The sequence below is a fragment of the Pocillopora verrucosa genome, chromosome 4 (assembly GCF_036669915.1).
Source record: "Pocillopora verrucosa isolate sample1 chromosome 4, ASM3666991v2, whole genome shotgun sequence".
NCBI classification, from domain to species: domain Eukaryota; kingdom Metazoa; phylum Cnidaria; class Anthozoa; order Scleractinia; family Pocilloporidae; genus Pocillopora; species Pocillopora verrucosa.
In genome coordinates this window covers 2,633,930-2,658,896 of record NC_089315.1, presented here as the reverse complement: position 1 = coordinate 2,658,896, position 24,967 = coordinate 2,633,930, and the positions used below count along the sequence as shown (strand labels likewise).

Sequence of the window (24,967 nt, the reverse complement as noted above, 5' to 3'; positions counted from 1 at the left end):
GCCCGGTTTTGTCCCGGTTTCCCCCCCCCCCTTCCCCTTCCCCCTTCCCCTTTCCCCCTTCCCCCCAATACGCAGGTAACCTCACATACCTGGGGTCTCCCACGTACGTGTAAATGTAAATGAGCCATTAATTTTGTGATATTTGAGACCATTGCGTGATGTCAATTTCACAATAAACCCTACGCAAGACGAGAGGATAATCGGTATATTTTATTAGATGTTTCATGATTAATCACACAAAGCGTACGCTTCCCTTGCATCAACATTACATAAATCCATTTGTGATAAAATGGCAGCGAAAAAGCGATGCATTCTCATCAAATCGTGTATTATTACGTCAAAACAAGGTTACGCTAACAAGAGGATCTGATTACTGGCAACTCGTTCCTTGCTAACAGATACGGAAAATGTCAAACATTCCAGACGTTTCAAAAATTTGTCGATTTACGTCAACGATGGAAAAGAAGGGCTTCAAAAAGCCGATAGATACTTTCGATTTTTGTCCCAGAGTTTTGCAGCTTTCCGAACTGCTTAGATGCAGGGAAGGGCTGCGAGGTAAACCGATAGCCGTACAAAGGCCAAAAAAATCAGCCAGGCATTATGCCAAAGTACTGACAAATTTTAACCGTTAGCCTTAAAAAAAGAAAATCGTGAAAAAAAAAATTCTGGTGATTGCAATGGAGAGATATTAACCGTTAGTAGTACATTGACCAAACTTTTTGGCTGTTAGCCGTCAAAGCCATCACCCCATTGGAACCCTCCATCGAGTGGCCTCCTTGCGAGAACACAAGTGTTTCCTTTTTAAAACCCAACTCAGTAATTACGAAGGCTAACCAATTGGCAGTTCAGTCTATGGAATGAAGCTTCAACATCCCCCTTACCCGGGGAAAACTTCGGCCATTTGAACTTTTAAAGACTGATTTGTTCAAATTCCCGTATGTGGGGTCAGTCTGAATTGTGTTCAAATGCCCTAACCAAGTGCCGGATTTGATGTTCAATTTTTTCTGGTAAGAGGCAAGATCGGCGACTGTGACTTTCTGCACATTGACTCAGCTTTAATACCTTAAGATCCACACCTTTTCTTCTTATTCAGTTTCGCTCACGAAAGTTAATTCTTTAGATTTAAGCACCTCGATATTTCAAGATATAACGCTTGTATTTCGATGGAAAGACAAAACATTTCCGTCCCAAATTCCCAACCCAGTCAGGCAAGGTTCAAATTCCACACCCCTAGGGCACGGACGACAGTCAAAAGCCGTTGAGTTGCCGAGGCTAGGGGGGTGTTAAAGCTTAATCATGAGCGTTAAAAGAAGTTATCAAGCCGTCCAAGGTAAACCCCCTCAATTATGTTTCTGTTATTGGTGTTGTTCTTGTTGTTACTATTGTTTTTTTCGAGATATGTTACAACGGTATAGATAAGATATATCGGCGAGGCTCTTAGGTGCCATCCTCGATCAAGCATGATTCTTCAGGTGTTGTGGTGACCACTTTATTCTTAAGAAGCGCCAGTCCTTGGCGAAGGAAATTGAAACGTCTCATCGGGCAGACGGTAAAGTACTTGCGAAATAACTTCACATGTGATATACCCTTTCCTGACGCAGTAAAAGATAAGAACAGAATAGCATAATTATCAATTTTTCAATAACATTGGTATTTTTGTATAAAGTGTTAACGAGGAACCTCTTAGGGTTAGGGTTAACCAAAATTTCCCAATAACTCGCACTCTGACTTTTTTTAAGAACAATTCTTCGTGACTTGTCTAAGGCTACGGGAGGGAGTGCATTCTCATCATTTTTTCTTTATGACCGACCCATTTCAAAGATGGGAAGCGAACGATTGTTAAAATACATCTTTAGTCCAATCAGAGACACGAACAATAGTACTTCACAGTATTAATCTCAGTATGTATAAAATAGAAGCTTATTAGATTCACTGAGGCCTTTTCTTGGTATTTGGTAAGGCATGACTCTCAAGCAAGATATATATGGACAGTTTTCGTTCCAGCTGCTTGAATAACTGAGGACAACTTAGTGATCTGAGCAACCAGTAATATTCACTAATCCAATCAGGTTGTATGATAAACGATAACTGCAAAGCTTTCTACCGAAGAGTACCAGCTATGTTGCATAATTGCTTTTAAACAATGATATGCAAGATTTCTCCAAAGTAATTGGTCTAAGAATACAAAAACACTTAATTCTGAGTCATAACATAACTAAAACGGGAATGACAAAATGTGAAGCAATATGAAAAAGCAAAGTGGAAATGCCTAAATATACACAACATATGATGCTAAATTCCACAGATGCGACATTTAGATATCCCACTTCCTTAAAACTTCCCGGTAATTGCTATTTGCACTTTTAATATTTGTGAATGTAAAGTTAAATTAATCGATAAAACGTAAAGAGCAGCACTATGACTTACCAATGGCAAATAACAATACAGAGGCGTTAAGGACCACGAACAGGACATTTACAAAGATGGAGTCGTTCTTGTCCTCTCCTTGACTCTCATCCCAGTTTGTGTAAACTGCACCAAGACAAACGTCAAAGAAAATTATCCAAAGAACAAATGTTTGTAAGCGGTCTTCAAACTTGTCCTTGATTGGTCGGAATAGGGTGTAGAGCACTCCAAAGACGCTGACTGTCAGAACTGTGAGACCTATTTGAGGAAGGCTTTTAGATCCAAATAGGAAAATCAATGAGATCAATATCAGTTTGCGGTACATCTCTATGACTTCCCAAAACCAAAATTTCTTCTTGTAGTTTTCAAAGAACACTCTGAGCCCGAAAGAGACTGCTTCGTTTTCGTGGGACTCACGATATTTGTAAGTGAGAAACAGAGCCAAAAGTGGAAATCCTACGGGATATAATGCCAGAATAGCGGCCATGAGCCAATACAAGCTGTGGCGAGGAGTGAAACACTGGATGGAGTAGTCAGCTCTCAGCAGGAAGATACAGTCGAGCTTTTCTTTAGAGAAACACGTTTCTACACACGCACCAGGAAGAGGCAGAATCTGAATAATCGATTTGCTCGTCGTGGGGTAGGTCGTCAACAACAATAGGAAAATGTTCCGATAGCAAGATTTCTTCAAACTCTTAATTTCCCTTATTTTTTGGCTTTCGGCTCGGTTAGTTGTGTTTATAATGTAGCGTCTTTTAACGAAAAGATAAAGGAAAATCAAGCCGACAAGTAGGACATTCAAAGCAACGATCACTGTGAACTTTCCGAGCTCATCGAGACGCAGGGAAGAATGAATGCAGCTTAGTGGCGCAAACTGCAAGATGTTCCCTTCAAACACTTTTAGAACCTTCTCCGTTGAGATCAAAATGACTGGCCACTGGACTTTCGCTAATGCCGAGAAAATTCCAGCAATGACTTGGTAAAAACCAATCACAATCTTAAAGCACGACATAACGACATCTGCAACTGTCCGGTTATTCTCTGCACGTTTGGAGTCACCCCAAAGAACCATTAGAAACACAGCAACAAAAAGAGAAATTACCAAGATGGAAGAAGTAACTGTTACAGTTAACCGAGGACATTTCAAGCAAGTGTGAAATCGGAAGTAAAAGCCTTTAGAGCAGGTTGCACACAAAACTCCTTTATACCCATAGTGGCATTCAGAGTCGATTCCACCCTCGCAAGACTTGGCATAAGGACATTTGAGTGGCTTTGGAAGTAAAGTATTAAACGTAGAATATGACGTGTCGTAATCTGGTTTAGATAAGTGGATGTTGTTAACAAAACCTTTGAAGAGTTCTTTTTCAGACTGATTTGACCATTTCCAGAAGAAGTTAGGAGCAAGTATCGCTGTATCCTTCTCACAAACAAAACCGTGTAGTGGACATGCTGAGCACGGGCCAAAACGATCCAGCCGATAAAAGTTTTGAAGGCATCTGCATGCTCGATATTTCGCAGTCTCGTTGGAGAGAGTACCTGCAATTTAGATAAATAGTTTATTAACATTATTTTTTACAAAGGCGCAAAACCAACCTTAAAAATAAATTCAACTCATCAAATTGCTTACAGTTAGTTAGGAATTAGCTCCAAGGATAAGTTCTACTTGCGGACACAAAACGAAGTTCGGCGGTACTCAAACTGGCGAGAAGTTAATTTGCCAGCCGTTCCCGTTTTGGATTGAGAAGAGACATTTTCTTTTCCCTGCAACGCTATAAAACACACATGGAGTGTCCTGAAGAGAGAGGTTTTGATGGTGAAAAATTTTAAGAGTATCTCAAAGACAAAACATCAGTTACCATATGGACATGCCACACAGTCCGTAGAGGTTGTCCCAGGACGTCGCGTTTCAGACACAAATGTACCAATACTGCATCTTTTGCAATTAAGTTGTCCCATTTCATCCTGATAAAAACCACCTGTGAAGATATGTAGCTTTCCCCTTTAATCCGTGTTTAGCGTTACAAGATAACGTACAAGAAAAAGGGAAATCGCAATAACGCAATCACGATCACAATCGCAACCACGTTAAAGAGCTATTTTGCGAACTAAAACAGCAACACGAAGGTAAAACTCTCTCCAAAATGTCAAAGAACGTGAAATTGTCACGTGATACGGAACGTAACGTAAAACCGGAAAAGAAACTAAAACGGAAATTAAACGGTAGCCATCAGATATTATGTAAGAAGGATGCAACGACATAAAACTGATTATGAGTGAAAACTGGCCTTATTGGCAGTGGCCCTACAAGCATCAGCTCACTTAATACGAAAAACCAACTAATGAAAAAAAGAAAGCGAGAATGAAAACTTTATAACGATAGCAAAAGAAACGACAATGGGATAAAGGAAAATTTCAGTTAGGGTACTAGCACTCGGATTGACCAAGCTTGAGACCTCTTCTATTAAAAGAATGTAACTAACAAAGCCTCGAATTTTCTCTAGTAATGTTGTTGTTGTTCCAAAATTATTTAACTATGACATGAAGCATTTTAAATCTCTTTTATCACCTGCAGGACACTTGACACACATCTCTTTGAGGTTCATGAAATAACCAACTTGACAAAGAGAGCAGTTACGACATCCGGAGCCTCTGGGACGAGGCTTACAGGGATGGCACTCAAAGCCTGAACTTTTCAGGCCACCAATGTAGACAAATTCTTTTCCGGTTAAAAGTATATGGAATGTGGTAGAGGGGGCACAGTCACTTAAGTTTAAGAAAATAGCAAAATATTAAAAGCACTTGAAATTCTAACAATAACAAATATTCAATTCAGTAGACTTTAGCAGGAGCCATTAGGGGCTCCTGACTTAAGTGCATCGTGAAAGTGAAAGTGAAAGTGAAAACAATGAATCTAATAGTAGAGATGCCAAGACATAATATATGCAATAAGTCATCTTGAAACGTTAACATACTCACATTACTGACTGATACTGTCCTTTGGGCAGCTGAAGAAGGTTTTTGCATGTCAACGATCTGTAGATTATTTTGATGATAATTTTATTGCAGGAGCGATACTCTCAAGATCTGTGGTCCCCACCAACGGTGGTCGTTTATCGAGGTTTTTGTACTATAAAGGGACGAGTATTCGATCTGCCGATGGGCCAACGCTCTCAAGGTCAGCTTACTGTAGTCAGGTTATCTTGTAAGACCCCTTCCCCCCGCCTCCCTCCTGCCTCCCCCCCCCCACCTCCCCCCACCCACACAGCACCATGGTTTCTCCAGGACCTTAACCCCATTTGTCTAATTTTCACGTGCAAATTTATTCTTATAGAAGTAAATAGGCTTATGGAGTAGAATCTCCCGCTCGAGAACACCATATAATAAATTTGCTTAGCTTGTCTCGTACCCAGTCTGTTCAATTTGAGTCCACTGCGTTACCCAATACGAAACCGCATATCCTTATACGAAAATCAACAGATGGAAAAACAACAGTGAGATCAGCTTAGATTTAAAAGCTTATTAATCTCTCCTTCAGCACTGACGATCTGCATTAAATCAAGATGTGGCCTTTCGAAAAGCGATAGTCATCTATAAAATATTCAAATGAGTGCTTTGGATTCACTTACACTTTGGTTTCGGTGTCCATTTTGTCGAACATTCCATCTGGTAATGAGTGTAGAGGATTATCAAAGATAGTACTGAAAAATATGTGAATAATGAAGTTAATGATTAACCTAAGCCTACACATAATTATAGAGACATGGGGTTTTCTTGTTTTTAGTCTTTTTTTTTTTACCATATGGTTGATGCGGCTACCGTTTTTACTGCACCAGTATCGCAAAGGTCATGGGTTCAAATCCCGTACGGGCCTGAAATTTTTCCAGGTCCTATTTTCAACTACTCGTTTCAGTAGTATTCTTAGCTGCTAGGATCTCTTTAATTCGTTTCTTGACCACAGTGCAAATATATGAATTTCATATATCTAAAATCACCTCTTACAATGGTCAAAATTTACCCTTTGAACCCTTAGAGTGATCAGTATCCAATTTCTCTTAACAATATCATCCACGTGGGGAGAAGAATAGAGGTGATCGCCAACCGAAGAAGCTCCTTACCAGCACCTTACAAAACGTATACAAATCAGTATGGAGAATATTCACTCTCAGGGTGTAAAGGATTAAGAAAGTCTCAAATGGCAACATCTCCGTAAAAGCAGATCAATGATCCTCTTGAAGCCAAAGTGGTAAGCTTGATTAATACATTTCATTGCAGCGTTTAAAACTTCACTTTATTTTTCAATTTACTCACAGTTGTTTCAGGTTAAGTCTGCTAAAGGATTCACTTCCAATCGTTTTGATGGCATTACTGTGAAGAAAACTATATAAAGGAAGAAATGATAACAAAAACTAAACAAAAAAAAAACAAACCAAAGCAAGTCAAATTTCTTATATTGTTAACACCAACAGGACTCAGCGCTTGCAATCTATGTTACGCATTGAAACATTCATGTTTATGGGACGTCTATATATCAACCATGTTGATATATAGACGTTGTCATCCATGTCATGCCCTGCGTGTATTACAATGCACCTCTGTTTTACTTTACTGGTTTCCTTGAATATTATATTCTGTTTCCTTATTATATTCCAGGATATACGTTAACTTTATTAAACGTACATGTACTTACACTGATTGCAAAGCAGTTTCATCAAAAGCACCGTTGGAAATAAATGTCAGTTTGTTTTTTATCAGCATGCTGTAAATTGAAAAAGAGTATTAAACACAAAATCTATTTAAGAAAGGATTGTAGACGTAATATAATTGAATAAAGTAATAAATAGATAAATAAAAACCAAGAGGCAATTTACTGATTAGTGAGTGAGTTAATCGGTCAAGAGGGATTACCGACATGAAAAACCAAAAAAGGAGCTTACAGTGTCTTCAAGCTTGAAAGTCCCTCAAAAGTACGATTGTTGATGTTGGAGATGTTGTTGAAGTTAATCATCCTTGATTTAGAAAAAAGAGCATTGTGAACAATTGTACCGTTTGAATAACAATAATAATGGTTATGATGATAACTGTAATGATATTAATAACAATATCACTTTTTGTGAAGCAGGGCAAGTCACAATTAGGTATGTGACATCGAATGGAACTATTTTTATGATATAACCTCCCAGAAAGCAAATAACATTTGTGTAAAAAGTAGAATCAGTTAGCTTTAATTTTCACAGCGTTTTTGTGTGGCTGGTTTTAAGGGAGGAGGGCAAATAAACAAGAAATTATCGAAAACAATGTTCATTTCCAACAGGATATTGCTGCTAACAACAAAATACAATTTATCATTAACTTGGGAAAAGTGTTCTGAATGTTTACTCACAAAGTTTGTAATTTTCCAAGCTTATTGAATAGGCCATCTGGTATGGACTGCAATTTGTTGAATGACAAGTCACTATGAGGAAGATGACATGAATACGATTAGGGATAAGAAACAGACGCATCTACTGCGTTTACTTATATAACTATTGGAACCATGCTATTAAAAATACAACCAACCAGAATAAAAGAAATCAGTAGTATATTCGAAAGTATTGAAGCCGCCCTTTCCGATCTTATTCTGCCGAAATTATACGAGCGGTGGTGGCGTTTCCAGTTTATTTTAGGCGTTCTTTGAGTCGTTTCTGAGCCAAATTTTCCTAGGACGTTAGTCATGAGGTCGGAAACTCAGTAAAAATAAATATTTAACCAAAAAGGTATGGCTGACTGATCAAGAAGTTGATGTTTTCGCTGAAAAGTGAAGAAACTTAAGCGCAGTGGAGAAAACGAGTTCGGATGACAGCAAGTTTGTCAACTTAATTCAAGAACTACCTCATTTTTAAAGGAAAGAGGTCTGACAGAAATTCCCCCAGCCTAATTGGATGACTACTATGCCATTATCACTTTATTTTCGGGAGATTCGAAAGGTCGACGGAGATCAGCGGGGTATGCATATACCGAGAAAATACAAAAACTCGTGGGATATTCTACGGTATACCACTCAAGGGGGTTACATAACTAGTATAAAAATCCATGAACAGTTTGACTTTCCTTGTCTGTTATTAAATAAAATCTTACTTACATGGAGTCCATAATGAAAATGTTTTGAAATATGTTTGGTGGAAGATAATCGATTTCATTACTGGCCAGCAACCTACAAGATAAAAGTGTTATTTTTTTTAAACTTAAAATTTTATCCGATAAGCTTAACATCGAGGAACGTTAAGGCTTACACAATACTTAAATAAGAAAAAAATACCTTAAACTGATTGACTTGCGAAATGCATTTTTTGACCAAACAATGCACGAGAAAAGCAATTTGTAATTCGAAAAGAGGCAACAGAATGTGTATCGGGGCTTTTGATATAAAAATTAATGACTATAATGAAACATAATAGAATATCGTTTCTTTGACTGAACGCGGCTCTTTTGACTGAAAACACAAGAGCATGCGCAAATTTTGAATGAATCAGTTTGCACGTGATATGCTCTTTGCTTTTGCATGATTATTTTGTTAAAGGTAATAAAGAATCATTCACGCGCAATTTGGAATGAAAAAGGCACTCTTAATTTTTTTCAAAGCCTGAAAACTGTCGACTCGTTTACTCTAATTGCGCTCTTGATCTTTTGAAAACCTGCATTTTGCATCTTTTACTTTTTAATAAAGTAATTGCTTTCGACGAAACACCACTAACTTTATCTCCGAAAACTACTCGATGTCAAAAGTCCAAAATGATGTTCTAAAGCGTAAGAAAGAATTTGATTATTGCACCCAAATTTGAGGAAAGACAAACTTTATTGCTATAGAGAAAATTAAGTCGCTTTCTCTAATATTTTACTATTGTTTCTTGTACCAGCGTGCATTCATAATGATATGGAGCACGCAGGAAATATTGTATACACGAAAAAAGCTCGGTGTCAATAGTTGGTTCTTGTTTGCTGACATATCTTTGCGCGTGCTTCGTGTCGTAGCTGACGTTTGGACTAATTGTTTGTTAACGCACTAGTTTGAAGTTTCTGTAAGGGGAAATTCGATCTACTACGCTGTCCTGCAAACAGACATGGCATCTGCACGGACTGGAAATATGGATCACGCTCGCACCAATGAATCTGATCACAAGAATTTACTGCAGGAAACAAACTGGAAACGTCTACTCACAGAAAGTCATTTGTATACTTACAGCTCAAAGAGGTGTTTAATTCCAGATTTTGCAATTCTTGATATATCTTTGATCCGATTACTATCTAATTTTCTGCCAAAAGCACAACAAAAACTTTAAAAAATTGTGAAAACTGATTTGAGTTTTTTTCTTTGTATTACCTTTGATACTTCAGCGAAGTCTTTCAATGAGAATTATTTGAACGCGTCCTATTTGTTCACTGTTGAAGATCTTCTGAATCGACGCTCACCTTGAACTGAACCTAGTCTCAATTTGTGGCAACCAGCGGTAAGCTTTTGAGAAGACTTACTTTCTCCAAATAACTGGAATATGATTATGCAAGGGTGATTAAAGTCACGAAAATGTGGAAACTAAAAACACGGAGTTGTTCTTTCCAACAATAGAAGGAAATAATGCAATAACCATCTTTATCAGTTGTCATTAAAGGGCGTTCGGAGATGATAAACCAGTTTGTAATCTCTAGAGGCCGTGTAATTGAAGTTTTAACATTCTCCCCAGGCACCCCCGGGCTTTTGAACTTATGAAGATTGGTTTCTTCAAATTCCCGCCCCCGGAGCAAAAGTTATGTTCAAACGCATCAACCATTTTTTATTTTTTTCTTGCGCAGCGACCAAGACTCTCTACATATTGACCAAGCTTTAAAGCCTATACTTCGTAGACCTTTTCTTCTGAGCATTTCCTTCTCAAAAAGGAACTATTTGCCTTAAACGTTCACCTCCGTATTTAAAGATTGAACACTTGTATTCCACTGGAAAGACTAAACACTTCTGGTTAAATTTGCCCACCCCAACAAAGGAAGGTTCCAAATCCCACCGGGCACTGGCAACGGTCAAATGACCGTGGGTTGCCTGGAGAGAAGGGGGGTTGGGTAGTTTGAAGTTTAGAAGTTTAGGACGCACCATACTTACAGGTTTACAAAAACCTTAGGACCTGTCAAATCTGGTACAGATGTTAGATTGTTCCATCGAAGAGTGCTGTAGAAATCGTACAAACAGCAATAGAAAAAAGCAAATGAGCAAAACGCTACCGTGTTTCTCTTAGCAATTAGCAATGTCCTTCTCTGGGCCTCGATCATATATGGTCAACAAGCAAGGAGCTACAGGATATAGTATCTAAAACATGGCAAAACGTTTTCAGTGCAAACTAAAAGATAACTTTTAAAATAGCAGAATTCCGGCCGGTTTTTAATTCATAACATCTTTACCACAATAGGTTTAAACTTTATCCACTTCAAGCGGTCATGTCGAATTAGAATAATGTTTCATTTCTTCGGTATTTTTTTTTTCCTTCCTCTCTTTCCTGTCATACATTATTTAATCTTCTGCGTTTGATTGGGAACTTAATACGTCTATTTAGTGCTACTCCCGATCAAGCGTTGAACAAAGCAGGATATGTCATTTCGATGTTTTTACTTGTGACTAAAAAAAAAAAAAAACTGGGCGAAATGACTCCGGATTTAGGGCAACATGACTTCGGGCAAGATGCCTTTAGGGCGACATGGCCGTAAAAAAAAACTGGTCATATCCTCTTGGTATAGATATAAGCATTTCAGGTTTACAATAGCTGTTAATCTTGCACTTGGTGTCTCACTTACCATCTTTGGAGAATTTTAAACTGTTTAAACGTTCCATCACTTATGGTCTCTAATTCGTTTCCGTCAAGGTACCTATCAATTGTTAGAAGAGTCAAAACAGTTCTTTTTTTTTGTCTTTTTTTTTGTCTTTTTTTTTTTTTTTTTGTCTGTGGAGGCGAGGGGGGAGGAGGGAAGAAGGGTCGTATTGCTTCTGCTTTGCATAGATGCATATGAAAGTCAATCAGCCTATCTATTCAAATGTGAAATAAACAAGGCGGTACCAAAGGTACTATCCGTGGTTTAAACCACTGTCCATAGCAACGATCGCGGTCTCCTGAAAATTTCTTTTTAGTAAGTTCTTATTATTCTGTAAATAACGGTGTTCCTTAACGACGATTTACTTACAGATTTGTCAGCTGATCCGTAAGTCCTTCCACCGTACCCTTGTGTATATGAGTCAGGTTATTGAAGGACAGATCACTAAAAACGGACAAATGTATAATGACTTGTGGATGGTCGGGCTTAGAAAAGTTTCGGCAAAATAAACCTTCTAAGATTGCCTAAGTCAAACGTCACGAGAAGTGTTTGCACAACAGAACATAAAACACAACTTCTTGATCTAGTTAACATTATGTACATATAACTTTCGGACCGCTCTTCTCATGACGCATACCGCGTACAATCGCTCGGACATCTAAAAAATCAATAAAAATATCCAAGAACAAATTTACTCACAGGTCTGTAAGATTTTTCATGGCTCTAAATGTTCCATTTTCGATATCTTCCAGGTGGCAGCCTCTCATGGAGCTATGAAAAAAAGTCGCGAAATAGTTTGAAGTGAAGGAAAGAGTAGAAACTGTCAAACAATGTAACTATGGAAAGTTCTAACAACGGATTTATGAGACAAGTCTATCACTAATGAATTCTCTGTCACTTTCAATGCTTTTCTGTTTTTGTTTTTGTTTTTGTTTTTGTTTTCTTTTCAGCCAAAGTACAAACACCATTCCTAAGTCATATTTTAATAGTCAAGAATTTTATTGAAAGAGCTGGATCGCGAGGGGGGATTATTGAACCAGTAGTTTAAAACAGTTTTGTTACAGAACGGCAGCCAACCTCTAAACATTTCATTTAAAATTTGTTGTTTTCACTCTCTGTAAAATTGAACCCGCAAGAAAATAACGCAACTTTCTACGTTGATCCAGCTTTATCAAATTGATTGTAACTCGTGCGAAACATGATCTGGTGATAGCAGACACTTTAAAACGAATAATCATTTAATTTGAGGCGTAGTTATCGGTATGGCCACTTAGTCGAAAGAGAAAAAGCCGAATCGACCCAAAGGAGCACAAATCAGTTGGCTAAATAAACAACATTCGGAAGCAAAACGCTGGGCAAAAAAGTTTAAACTTTTTAAAACAAGGGACGTTATCTAAAAGGAACAGTGAGAGAGTAGTCAAGCATGCACGTGTCTGATCACGTTCGCACTCGGCGTTTTTGTAACAAGTTTCGAAATCATTCGAGAATTTTCTAGAGCTACTAACTTACAGAATATCCATCTTACTAAAGCCAGCGAACATGTCGGATGGCAAAGTAGGTCCGAGTGGATTTGAATCAAAATCCCTGTAAAAGTGCCCAGTGAGCAGGATATCCTTGTTAGATAAAGTTTGACCGTTTCGTGTATAGACAAGACATAGGTATTCAAGATGAGTAACTGCGATAGATTATATATATAATAAAAAAATATCATTATTTAAAAAATTGCGACACTTCTGAAAGAAACATGGTAAGTTTTTAGCTTGAACTTAGAACAGAGAAAGCAGTTATTATTTTCATCACGAGCGTGGATCTATAAGGAAAAAATCAACTTTTCATTAAATATTTAAACCAATACTTTCGGATAACCCCCTCCGATTCGCTGGCAATGAGTTAACGAGAACTGGATCGTGGACTAGGCTTACGGTTCCATACTTCCATACGTTCTTTATTTCTTTCATATTTGTCTTTTTTTCCCTTTTACTTGTACGACATATGTTATTGATTCTGTAAGCATGTGGAACAGGATAAAAGGTCGTACTTACAGTTTTCGAAGCCGTTTTAATCCTTTGAGAATGACTTTTGCGTCAGTACTTGATAGAAAGTTGTGTTTGATAACGCTAGGCAAGTAAAATATTTAGCATTGACTTTTAATGAATTTACTAAGTTTGAAAACATTTTGAAAAACGTCCATTAGGTAAAAGACATAAGCCAACAAACACCGTAAATGTTCTCCCGATATACTGGGTAAATACTTTGCAAAGGACACAAAGATGACAAGTTCACTTTTATTTTGATTGCTTTACATTAACTAACAGCTTAAGGTGCAGACCTGACGGTCTTTTTTTTAGAGAGAAAGAGGAAATTCATATTTGCTTGCATCACATTTATCGAAGGTCTTCTGTGTTTGCTTGCGATGAAAAGAAAAAAAGGACGATCTGAAAAAAAGCTACAATTTAATGTAAGGATAAAAGTCAGTTACGAATTTTAATCTGTTTCTTCTATCTTTTCAAAAATATATCGTTAACAAAACTCACAGCTGAGATACACTTTCTGGAAGGTAGAAACTCCCTGAAATTAGGTTGTCGGCAAGATTTCTAGGGAAACAATTGTAAGTTCCAAAAATATGAAGGTCAGAAATTGCACATCACATCTTTAATCTAAAATTTATATAATTGGGTTACTTTTAGCTTAAGATTTTGAAACAGTAAATAGATTTAAAATTATAAATTAAAGGGATTGGGATTAGAGAAAACACAGACGCTGACAAGATTTTATGAAAATTTGTGGACAGGAGATGCTTTTAAACGGACAACATATCAACCTACTCATTCGTTATAAATAAACGCATTCTTACATTATTTCCAGCTTATCCATATTCTTGAAAGTGTTGTAGGGAATGCGTCGTAATAAGTTATTCGACAAGTCACTAGAATGAAAAAGTTTATTACAATTATTGATCAAAGCTTGCCGAATTAAAATACATGCAAAATTTGCTTCCATTTACTGCACTCCATTTAAACATTTGTACATGAAAGTAAATGATAAAAAATACTTCATTCAGATTGACTAATATAGTTTTGGTTCTCTTTTTTTTTTTCTTTCTTTTTTTTTTTTCAAGAAGCTTACAGATAACCAGTAAAATCTCACAGTGCTAAAACTCCGAAATTCTCTCCATAAAAAAAACTCTATTTTTTTGTTCTGTGGTAGGTATCTGAATACTTAATGTCTGGTCAACTTCTCAACTCTGCTTTTAGAATTCTCAAGTCTACCTTCAGACTCAGTGTTTTGACAAATTTTGATTGGTTTTGAAATTCCAAGCAGCGTTCCAGTAGTCAAATGACTGTTTGTTTCCGCTGGAAGATTTATCCGGGTTTTAAATTCTGGTAACCTTGTCACCCAATTTCGATAACAGGTAAGCATGCATAATGGAAACGTTACTGCAAATATATCATCGCGCAAAATGTCTATTGTTCTCGAGAAATTCATGGGCTGTAGCGGATAATTATAGATCTGTAATACTTACGGCGAAGCTTACACTATTTGGTCTTTCCCTTCAATACATGTCTAACGGTTATTAAATTTCATAAAAAGCCTAAAATAATAATAGCAACGATGATAGTGATAATTATGATAACAATAACAATAACAATAACAATAATTATGCAAGCCTATTGATTTAACCTGAATCTATCCCATACTTTAAAATCATTTACTTACAGTAATTTTAAAACAGTTAGGTTCCTGAAGGAGTCTTCTGAAATCGACTTTAAGGAACAACTCGAAAGGTTTCTAATGCAGAAATCGACAAGAAAATTAGTTGCAACACTTTTATCATTTTAAAAGCATGAAGCTACGCTAGAAAGTTAAGAAAAACATACTTTAGAAAACTAAACAAAGGTTACAGATGGGTGTTACTGATTGGTAAATTTGTAAATGTGTTTTTTTTTTTTTATATATATTTATTTTTTTAATTCAACAGATAAACCAAACACTGCTTTCAAATGGCAAACATAGCTTAAACCATAACTCAGTTCCCTTTGTGAAGAAAGGTTTAGTTTTTCTAATCACTTACAGTTCAATTGTATTGCTTGGGATTCCATTCGGAATGTATCCATGAACTTGGCATTTAACTACTACACGGGTCCTACCGAAATTGGTACATTGACAAAATTTTTGGCTGCAAACATCACTCTCGCAAGGTGTTACAATCCACAAGACCAAGATAACTTGTATCAGGCCAATAAACATCATTACTGAGTCCATAGTAATCTGCTGGGATCAAAAATAACTTGATTTTTAAATAACTACATTAATGATTCAAACACCGTTGCGGATTTAAAGAAAGTAACCAAGCCTACGAGAAAGATCACATAGAGTGTTTACCAGTCAATACGGTTTCAGTTTTGATGATCCTCAATGCTTCTAGAAAGAAACCTGTGCTTTTCGATACAGCTTTCTTTTTCGAAAGTGTGCTCTGTAGGTCACTTTCAAGACACATTGAACTTTACAGCTAGATTGCGCACAATGACAGCGATAATTTCAGTTGAAGAAAAAGTATATCGTAAAACGCGTGCTACAACTCGAGTCCTTGTATCTCAGACACCCTTTGAGCCGTATTATTCGCTGAGTTTCCAAACCCAAATGTGGGAAAGGAAGTAAGCGCTTACTTTACACTCTTTTCTTTTTTTTCATAAAATAAGCATAGGCTGAAATTAACATATATACAACATATAAGAACATGCCTAGCCTGAAAGTCAGCTAAGAACGTCTTTATTTTTCTTATTTTTTTTTTTTATTTTTTTTTTGAACTGTGGTCTAACAAGACAATCGACTTAAATTTTTTAGGGATTTTGTTTTCAAAATAATATTGCGGTATTCTTATCGCACGATACACTGAAGAGCAACTCATTTTGTAGGATTCCTAGTCACGTCGAGACTGAGTTATTGATATTCTGTACCACGCACCGTTCAGGCTCAAGTCAAAAAATAAAAAAGAACATTCAACCTCAGCCAAAAGTTAATTGTTCTTATAATAAAAAAGGGTGTACATAAATAAACAATTTATGCATCAAAAGACTCACCTAAACGTTCCTCACGGGTAAATGAGTCAACAACTGACCTCTTTGAATAGCTAAACGTTGTTATCAACTCGATGTCTCACGCTGAATTGAATTAGGTCGGCTGAGTTTATTGTGCTTCATCAAGTTCATGGGACGTTTTACATTCAGAACCACCCTGCAGTTCAAAACTGTGACGTATTTTCCTTTAGAGAAAGGATCGAAAGTAAAGATTAGCATACTTTTTTCGCACTAATGCACCATAAAGATATTGAATATTGAAGGAGAGTCTAATGAATTTGTGACTTGCCTGCGAGAGAGTATTTCTAACTGATATAAAATAAGACCTGAACAAAACATAGCTATGTGAAGACGATACATTCATATGAGATATATTCAAATCTGAGTAAACACCATCGCTGTTTCAAGTATCACCCCGAAGTGTCGACGTCAGTGTCTTGAATTTTCGTAAATTAAGGAAACCGCAATGGTTTTAAGTACGCTTTATCATGTTCCGTGACACAATGACAAATGTTGACATAGACGCACGCAAAGCGTTGTTGTTTCGACACTCAGGATTGTTCATGTTGATATCTTGCACGCGATCTTCTAGTTTGAGAGACAAAGAAATTCAAGTTGTCAAGTGAGAATGAATAAATAAGTGACAACGAACGTAGTTAAGTTAATTAACTGTTTCGTGTTCGACCCGAATCTCATTTGCATGTATATCGTTTACAAAGCGGAAAATTACATTAAGTGTGGTTGTACTGCTTTGGATCAAGATGATTTTCAAGCATGATTTCAAACACTTTTTGCATTAAGGAAGAGCGCCTTTTTCTTTTAACGCCCAATTAGCATTGTTCCCAATAACGTGCTGAGCGAACAGTTATTTGAAGAGTTTGTTTCCTGTTTGGTTCATGAGCTAAGCTTTCTTACTTTCGTTTGTTCTGCTTTGGATCAAGATGATTTTCAAGCATGATTTCAAAAACTTTTTGTACTAAATTTTCTATGCACCGCTTATATATTCCATAATAAAACATCCCGTTCGTACCCTTGGCCGTATGAAATAAACAAATCGAAAAAAAACTTTTTTACAAACATTTTTACGAAGGAAGAGCGTAAGAAGAACTGCTGAACGAGGTTGCTTCCTGTTTGGTTCATGAGCTAATCTTTCTTACTTTCGCCTCCGGTTAGATTTTTTGCATAATGATTGAAAAATAATTATAGGTTTGGAACTATTGTTAAATTGTAGTTAATGTCACAAATCTTGATTACGACAAGAGATCGATAAAGGCTCGTTGAAGAACACCTGAATAAAAAGGTAAGTGATCTTTCAATTCAACTGAATTTCAACTGAGGAAAGCGTCGATGCACGAGGAATTTGAGAGTTCTTCATAGTACGTAGAGGCGGGCGCGGGAAATAAACATTTAAGGCCCGTGTCTGAATAGTCAAAGTAATTAAAAGTCCATAAACCTGTATGAGTTCGTCATGTTTTTATTTAAGGTCGAGATATGAATGATTCAGGGAAAAGTCAAAATTGAAAATATCAGGAAAGAAAACGGAATAGACTGGATTTTGAGTTAAGTCTAACATAGAGTACCACGACTTTCGACTCACAATACATTTCTTTCTTATGTTCCTTCCTGAAAAGAAATATGATTCGTCATTTTATAGACAAAAATATAAATATATCTCGCACAAACGCTGCTAGATATGCATAGGCAATTTTCAGGTGATTTTGCTAATTCCATCGGTTATGACTTGAACATATTTTGTCAATAGTTTTACCAAAGTGATCATTCATTTCCTGTCACGAGGATTGAGAGAGGTTTCAATTTTCGTTTATTTCGCTCTGACGAAGGGCTAACGAAGGGTTAACGCTAGAAACGTCACCTTTTTCACACTTTACGGTGGCTAAATTACGTTTTCAACTCAGTTGTTAACACTAAATTACTTGCTATACTCTCCCACCGACGTAGCACCACAGTTTCTTTAGAAACTTACCCGTTTATTTAAGACACGGTTTACTGCAAAGATAGAGCACAATTTCTGAATTTATAGATAAACCTACTTGATGAAGAGGGTTGTAGGTATTTATATCAAGAGGATGTTTGTTTTTATCACATTACAATTTTCTGTAGGTCCCTTATGGACAACTTTCGATCCATAGATTTTATCTCAGTAATATCGAAGCATTAACTTTAATAAAAATTAACTTGTCTTCCTAAAAATACGCATAACACTCAGAAAAGTTACTCAGTTTTTACAAACGTACTTGTTTTACATGCTAGGAATAATAGGTGAAGGTTTTTTAATTTCATCAGAAAGATTTGTTGCGTCGTACATCAAAATTAACTCTTTTCCACAGATATTGCTATCCACTTCTCGGATACGAAGAAAATGATGATTTCAGCCATTCAGCAGTGGCGAACTATCTCCTTGAACTTGTTCCTTTTCGTTATCGGTGGAGGAGCAGGATATCCCTCGGGAATAGAATTTAAAAATGCGTCGATCTGTGATGGTTAGTTGTTTCATTTCATTTTTATTGAAATTGTTTCAGTGAACTCTGAACATTTTCCTGTTATTAAAACAGGATAGGAAAGGGTAGTCGGCGGTACGCATTCGGAGTCGACTAAGTGCAATAAGGCATCAAAGTCTGGATTAAAGATAGAGTCAAATGCATTCGTTTATTAAAAGCTTTAATGTGGGAAAATCATTTTTGGTTCTTCAGCAAAGACAGTCGCCTGGTCATTATATTTTAATGAGTTAAAAAGTTTTTTTATGATCATGATTTTCTGACGAGTTTACCAGCCTTTTTAAGATGGTATGGAACACAATAATGACACTTTCAGTGAAAGTTTCGATTTGTCGACAGGCTTTCATGACCATACAGCAAAAATCAAAATATCTCCATGGCCTTTTATAGCGACTGGAACTATCGCCACTGTAAGTGTAACACTAACCCCCGGTAAGTTGATTACAGAACTAAAGAGAATTATAACATGATTTAGACATGACGCGTGCTCTGATTGGTCAGAAATCTATTGTACATTTACCTGTAAGCTCATAGAAAATGAAACATCTTTCCTCCTTTTCAAATGGCGCCACACAAGGCGAATTCTTAGAATTTCATCTTTTAAAGACCTTTGGTTTGGAGAAAACCAAGAGGACACTTGAACGTCAAAAACAACGACAAATGTTTCATTATTTTAGCATGATCAAATCTTTCATTTAAAACTCAGTTTAAGTAACTGGTTGCTCCGTCTTACGCCTTTATTTTTCACTGCGCGGTTGAAATAAAAGAGCTTCAGTAATTCTCGACTAGAATTCCCTAAAGTGCTCGCTGAGAATGAAAAGTTGGCATGTTTTTGCTTCAAGAAAATTGTAGCGACAAACTAAGAAGATTTTCATTGAGGTGTTTACTGAAAATCATATTTATATAAAAAAAAAGATATTTGCAAAGTGAATGTGCTTTCAAGATTTATGGCAATGTCGTTTACTGTCCGCGATTTCAGCTGCAAAGCTTTAAAAGAGTTTCAAAAGTCGTGTTTTTCCATTAATTACGAGTGTCTTGTTCTGATTCAAAAGAATAAAGGAAATTTTTTCATTACATAATTTATTTGTGGTTGTCCCGCGCGCTCGTCTATCGCGTCCTATTTTGGTTGAAAAGAAATTTTCGAACTTTTCGATCCTCAGCGGTCAGTCCGTAAGTCATGACCTCGAACCGAATATTTTCCCGTCCGACCCTCGCTCTCAATTAAATATTACATAGTATTTAAAATTCTATTTTTTAGTGAGGCTCTGAGGGTTTCTCTAGAGTGCGAATGAAAAAAAACATTGGCACAATACTACGTAAAAAAGGGAGAAAAAAGAGAAAGAAAGCTAGGCTAAAGGAAAGGGAATTCAGATACATAACGACGAGAAAGAGTGTCGATACACCGTTAAAACTGGAACCTAACGATAGAAAGTTTAAAGAAGAATTTGCCATTCAAATTCAAATTTATTTCAGACTTGTTTCAGAAAATAGGGCACAATAGTCGCAATGGTACAATTTTAGCATAAAAACTGCCTCCCTTTCAACTCCCGGTTACGCGAGCTTCGACTGTACCTTATCAATGACTAATCCTTTTCTTCTTCAGCGGTTGATGTCCTAGACGCGTACTCGAATTACATAATAAAGTCAGAATCGGACGGAAAAGTCATTCTCAAGGAGAGGGAAAATGTTTGCAAAAAAGCAGATTTCCAAGAATTATGCAGCTTACCTGCAGACGGTAAGTAGGGTATATAATGATCAGAATGAAAATGTAATGCTCGGTTCAAAATTGATAAAGTTGTTAATGCAGTGGCAGATCAAGTAAGTTTGACTGATCTGTCTATGCGTCGACCTTCTGTTCTATTTGAGTCTAGAATCTTCTTATGCAGGAACAGAATACTGAGACCTCAACAGTTTATGCTCTGATCTTTTAATTTACCAAATCTGATCTCCCATCCCTTCGTTTTCTTTTGAAAACGCATACTCTTTGAAACGTTTTGACAAATCATGCAAACTAAAAACGCCCAATTGCAAGAACGCCGATGACAGTAGAAGCTCTTGGACACAGTCAGTTCAAACGCGCCAGTCGTTTTAGAGTAGACATGCGTAATGGCTTCCTGCGGTCGATATGCAGCTCTGCAATCAATCTCTTGCCTTGCCAAAAGAACGGAGATGTGTAAAAACAGAGGATCTCAATTGGAGGGAGGGATATTTTAACTATTAGCGGTGAAAGGTTGATTTCAGGCCATTTTAAGATTGATGGATGATTTTCAAGTGAGACTTTTTTCATCAAACACTCCCTTTTTTGCAAATACTCGAATACACAAGGTTTTTCTTTTCCTCCATTCAAATTAGGACTCTAGCACTAAAATAAGGGCTTTCCCTTTAGATCTATCCACACTTTGAAAATATTTAGGCCATCGCTGTTTCCTGATAGTGGCATGCTGCTGTGACAGGCACGGCTTCTCACGAATCGTGAAATTTGAAAATTTAGATATATATACAAGCCACATCGTTATGTTGTATCATAAAACCCCAGGGTAAATTTCGTGTCAGTCAAACCACTTACTGTTTATCTCCAAAAGAATGTCTTAAAAAAATTCAAAGTATTCTTGTTTGTATCAAAAATTGATTTTTTGAGATCTTTTCTGTAAATAAACATTCTCTGAGAAAAGTCACGTCTTAAAATGTCAGTTGTACTAGAAGAAAAAAGCATTAATTTTGAGCTGATGATTTATTTCGACCCCATGCTGCTATTGTTGTTGATGCTGCTTTTCTGTACCCTTTCCTGATCTACTTTTTTGCTTTCTTCCAGAAACTCACGTGTTCACTTACTCATATAAATTGACAGCAATTCCATCATTTTTCAAGGTAATCGATTTATTGACATGAGCGAGTTTCAAGCCTCCTTGAATTCCTTGCTTTTTGCCCTAATTATCATTCTTAGCTTCTATTCCCATCAAAATTTTTCTGTTTTTCTCACAGTAATTGTTTTCTGGCCATTCAGTTGTTATTAACTTTTTCTTGGCACTAATGAGCATTAGATTTAGTTCTGGTTGATTTGCGTAAGTCATATTGTTAAGAAACGAGAAATAGGTTAAATAGATATATGCGCCCGATTGAAAGGCACACTCCTTTCTTTTTTCCTTGAATTACCAGATGCTGACCGTTAATGGAAGATGGCAACTTTTTAACCAGGATGGTATTATGTTTTTTTGTCTTGATGCCGTGGCTAAGGGACACTAGACTGAGTCAAACAAGGAATAACGACCAAGTGAAAGATAGGGAGAAACGCGAGCGCAAAGTGGAGGCGAAAAAGTATTTTCTTGCAGAAGCTATCGTTACATCTCTCATAAAAAAATAATTTTTATCATCAATATGATGACGAAATTAGTTAATCATTTAGCTGCTCAATCGCTCGAGGAGAACGGCAAGGACATATTTAAGTAGAACATAGGATAACAAGTGTAAGTCTGGTATTTGATATACGATAGGCCGTTGATTGAAGTTGTATAGATACTTAATTTAAACTGCCACAATGAAAATAAATTAACCCTTTACTCTTACGTCATCTGTCTTCTCCTACATTTCCATAAGCAACCCCCACCCCCTCCCCCCTCCCTCCTTCCCCTATTTGATCTTGTGTACGCACAAGATAAGTATAAGAGATTAGAAGCACAGCCGTCTTTTGGGGGAAGGAGGTGAAATGCAATAAGTGAGGAATGCAGTTTTTTAAAGTTTAAAAAAGGTGGCAGCTCGTGGTTGTAACCTTTTTGTCCCTTATTGTGGTCTTATTTCATCATAGAGCATTATATTGCCAAGTGATCGCCAGTTAAGGAGTTACGCTGAGAACGTCTTAAGTCCAACCATATACCCTTCCTTGATCTCTCGGACTTTGGAGGGAGTACCGTGTGTAATATGCTTTTTAAGAGTCCAAAAGCTTAAGCCCGCTTGTTTCGCACTCTTGGAATATCTTTCTAATTCAAATGTATGCAACTTTGCTATTTTTTTTCTTTCATTCGCGCGAACTGTTCCTCTCTCCTGATTGCAACCCATTTTTGGTTCTTGTTTTAGATTCAAGGCTGGTTCATTTTAATAACGCGTTTTCGTAGTCACAGCGGACTTAAACCAACTTTGTCCCCAGTATCCATTTTCTTACCAACCCCTAGGAATACAAATCTCTACCAGCGTACTTTCAACCGTTTGTGAAAATATTTGTGCCAGCCATGACCAAGAGTTTATAATCTCTTGCCTCACATGACATAAAATATTTTTTCCAAATTTCTACAGGGTCCACCGGAGACTTAGTAGAGAAGTAAGAGATCCTCTTAGACCATGTTGATCTTTTTTGTAGTTCGTCGTTGCCATGGATGTCATGTTTTTCAGTTCACGTGGTCAACGAAAAATAAAACGAGTGAAAATTGCTCAGGTTACTTTCAAATAACTAATTCTTAGGGGAGTTTCAAACATAATCAAAGAAAAGTGGGTTTGCAACTATTGCGTGGAAGTAGTTTGAAAATGTTTTTTTCTCGTGGTCATCAATGACTTTAGAGATGGAACAATTATTTAACTCGCTCACCCCACCCCACTCCTCCCCACCCCTCCCCACCCCTCCCCTCCCCCATCTTTCTCTTTTCTTTCCTGTGAGCTGTCTACCTTCACTTTTGAACTAATTTGGAGATTAACACAAGCTGACGTAATAAATGTAAAACATCGATCATTAATTTACCAGATAAGTATTAAATTTATTAGTATCGTTCATTCATTTTAGACTCTGAGACCTTGTCTTACAGTATTTTTTGTTTCAAGATGACTCTTTTGATTATTAAATATCTAAGTGACCCACTTTATAAACAGGTCGTCAGTTCCATTCTATTTTGAAGTGATATATTACTCCCTATGATCTATTCGCACTCGTTGTTTAAGGGTGGGGTGTAACTCATTACTAGTTTACACTCCCCTAGGTAGGTTTATCATTGACAATTCTTTTAGTAAGTCAATGTTGTAGGGTCTTTATTGTCATAGACATTTGGAAGTTTCAACACAAAAACTTTTCCATTTCATTGTCTAATCTATTTCTTTAAAGTTGGCCTCTTCCTCGCGAGTCAGTTACTCATGCTCGCCTTTAAGTATACTTTTAACACCACATTAACACAGAGAAACAGGATTTACTCTTCATTAAAAAATTGAATTATTTCTTTAACGGTCAGCATCTAGTAGTTTGAGGAATGAAAACATAGGGAAAATTTCTTTCGCGTAAACGCATAGATTGCTCTGTCTTGCTTCTCTGTAGAAGCAACCACAACTACGACACGAGAATTGATAATAATCATCTACATTATCATTATCACCATCATTTGCAGAAAATCACTGTTAATATGGATACGGGACGAATGGCCGTTGGGTATCAAACCTCACCTATTTTGTGGGAAGAAGTAAGCTGAAAATGATATGAGGATAGAAAAATAAATTCAAACAAACAGGCAAAAGAAACAAACAAACATAGGAAAAGCGCAGTACGACCAACTTGTAACAATCTCAAGCACTGTAAACTTGGCCGGTTAAACACTCATTTATTGAATGATTACATTGAAAAATGGTGGAATTCCTGCTAATTTTTTAGAAAAAGTCTTCACTTGAGATTCTGGGAAAAAATAGACATGCTAGTAAATAAGTAATATCCGATGGTCTATCCGCATAAAACTTCCATTTATATATTATATTATATTATATTTTTTCGCCTCAAAATACCTTACTACCGGCAGGAAAGTTGCAGAAGTCTGGATGGCTTTCGCATACATGGTCATTCCTGCCTCTAATAAACGCCATCCTTTCCGATTCTGACACGAGATCGTATTGAATAGAGACATCAAGGATATCTACCGCTGTCGAAATCAAGCAACACTAAGAAACATGGCGCAGTATGCCCTCAAATGGGGAGAGTTTCTAGAGCTGATGTTTCGAGCGCTAGCCCTTCGTAATGGTAAATGAATAAATGAATTCTTGGTTGTGCGTTTTATTTACAGTATAAGACGCCTGAAGGCTATTCCGTGGAATGCGTCGGCTACTGAGCGGTTCATTGGAAAGAATAGTGCAGTTAAAATAAAATACCAAGTTTAGTCACTTAAATTAGCCAAAGACATC

The 24,967-nt window shown here is 36.8% G+C and overlaps 2 protein-coding genes across 7 annotated transcripts; one reads left to right on the top strand and one right to left on the bottom strand.

Annotated features, from left to right (window-relative positions):
* Positions 1-191: 191 nt before the first annotated feature.
* Positions 192-16,405, bottom strand: LOC131794457 (uncharacterized). Of its 5 annotated transcripts, none has more exons than XM_066164859.1 (23): positions 16,314-16,405; positions 15,305-15,501; positions 14,950-15,021; positions 14,087-14,158; positions 13,767-13,826; positions 13,275-13,349; positions 12,742-12,816; positions 11,932-12,003; positions 11,602-11,676; positions 11,218-11,289; positions 10,532-10,597; positions 9,624-9,695; positions 8,525-8,596; positions 7,787-7,858; positions 7,341-7,412; positions 7,094-7,162; positions 6,715-6,783; positions 6,033-6,104; positions 5,383-5,439; positions 4,973-5,169; positions 4,263-4,382; positions 2,428-3,942; positions 192-1,592 (listed from the first exon to the last, which is right to left on the bottom strand). In XM_066164859.1, exons 2-23 carry the CDS (start codon positions 15,493-15,495, stop codon positions 1,438-1,440), a joined length of 3,372 nt encoding a protein of 1,123 aa, XP_066020956.1. In that variant the 5' UTR covers positions 15,496-15,501; positions 16,314-16,405; the 3' UTR covers positions 192-1,437. The 5 variants fall into 5 exon arrangements, with proteins under 5 accessions (XP_066020956.1, XP_066020957.1, XP_066020959.1 ...); XM_066164860.1 differs by having other exon boundaries at positions 15,305-15,504; positions 16,314-16,375; XM_066164862.1 differs by lacking the exon at positions 12,742-12,816.
* Positions 16,406-16,624: 219 nt separating this feature from the next.
* Positions 16,625-22,361, top strand: LOC131794436 (uncharacterized). Of its 2 annotated transcripts, none has more exons than XM_066164868.1 (6): positions 16,625-16,738; positions 18,659-18,811; positions 19,166-19,258; positions 20,430-20,561; positions 21,639-21,694; positions 21,983-22,361. In XM_066164868.1, the coding sequence occupies exons 2-6, from the start codon at positions 18,691-18,693 to the stop codon at positions 22,067-22,069; spliced, it is 489 nt and encodes a 162-aa protein (XP_066020965.1). In that variant the 5' UTR covers positions 16,625-16,738; positions 18,659-18,690; the 3' UTR covers positions 22,070-22,361. The 2 variants fall into 2 exon arrangements, with proteins under 2 accessions (XP_066020965.1, XP_066020964.1); XM_066164867.1 differs by lacking the exon at positions 16,625-16,738 and adding an exon at positions 17,522-17,610.
* The last annotated feature ends 2,606 nt before the right edge of the window (positions 22,362-24,967 follow it).

Coding starts and splice junctions, on each gene's coding strand:
- LOC131794457 (XM_066164859.1), bottom strand. CDS start 15,495: ATGGACTCAGTAATGATGTTTATTGGCCTGATACAAGTTATCTTGGTC. Junction 10,598..11,217: donor TTTAAAATTCTCCAAAGATG/GTAAGTGAGACA, acceptor CGATTTCTACAG/CACTCTTCGATGGAACAATC. Junction 5,170..5,382: donor GGACAGTATCAGTCAGTAAT/GTGAGTATGTTA, acceptor CTTAAACTTAAG/TGACTGTGCCCCCTCTACCA.
- LOC131794436 (XM_066164868.1), top strand. CDS start 18,691: ATGATGATTTCAGCCATTCAGCAGTGGCGAACTATCTCCTTGAACTTG. Junction 19,259..20,429: donor AAGTGTAACACTAACCCCCG/GTAAGTTGATTA, acceptor TTTCTTCTTCAG/CGGTTGATGTCCTAGACGCG. Junction 21,695..21,982: donor CAATTCCATCATTTTTCAAG/GTAATCGATTTA, acceptor TTGAATTACCAG/ATGCTGACCGTTAATGGAAG.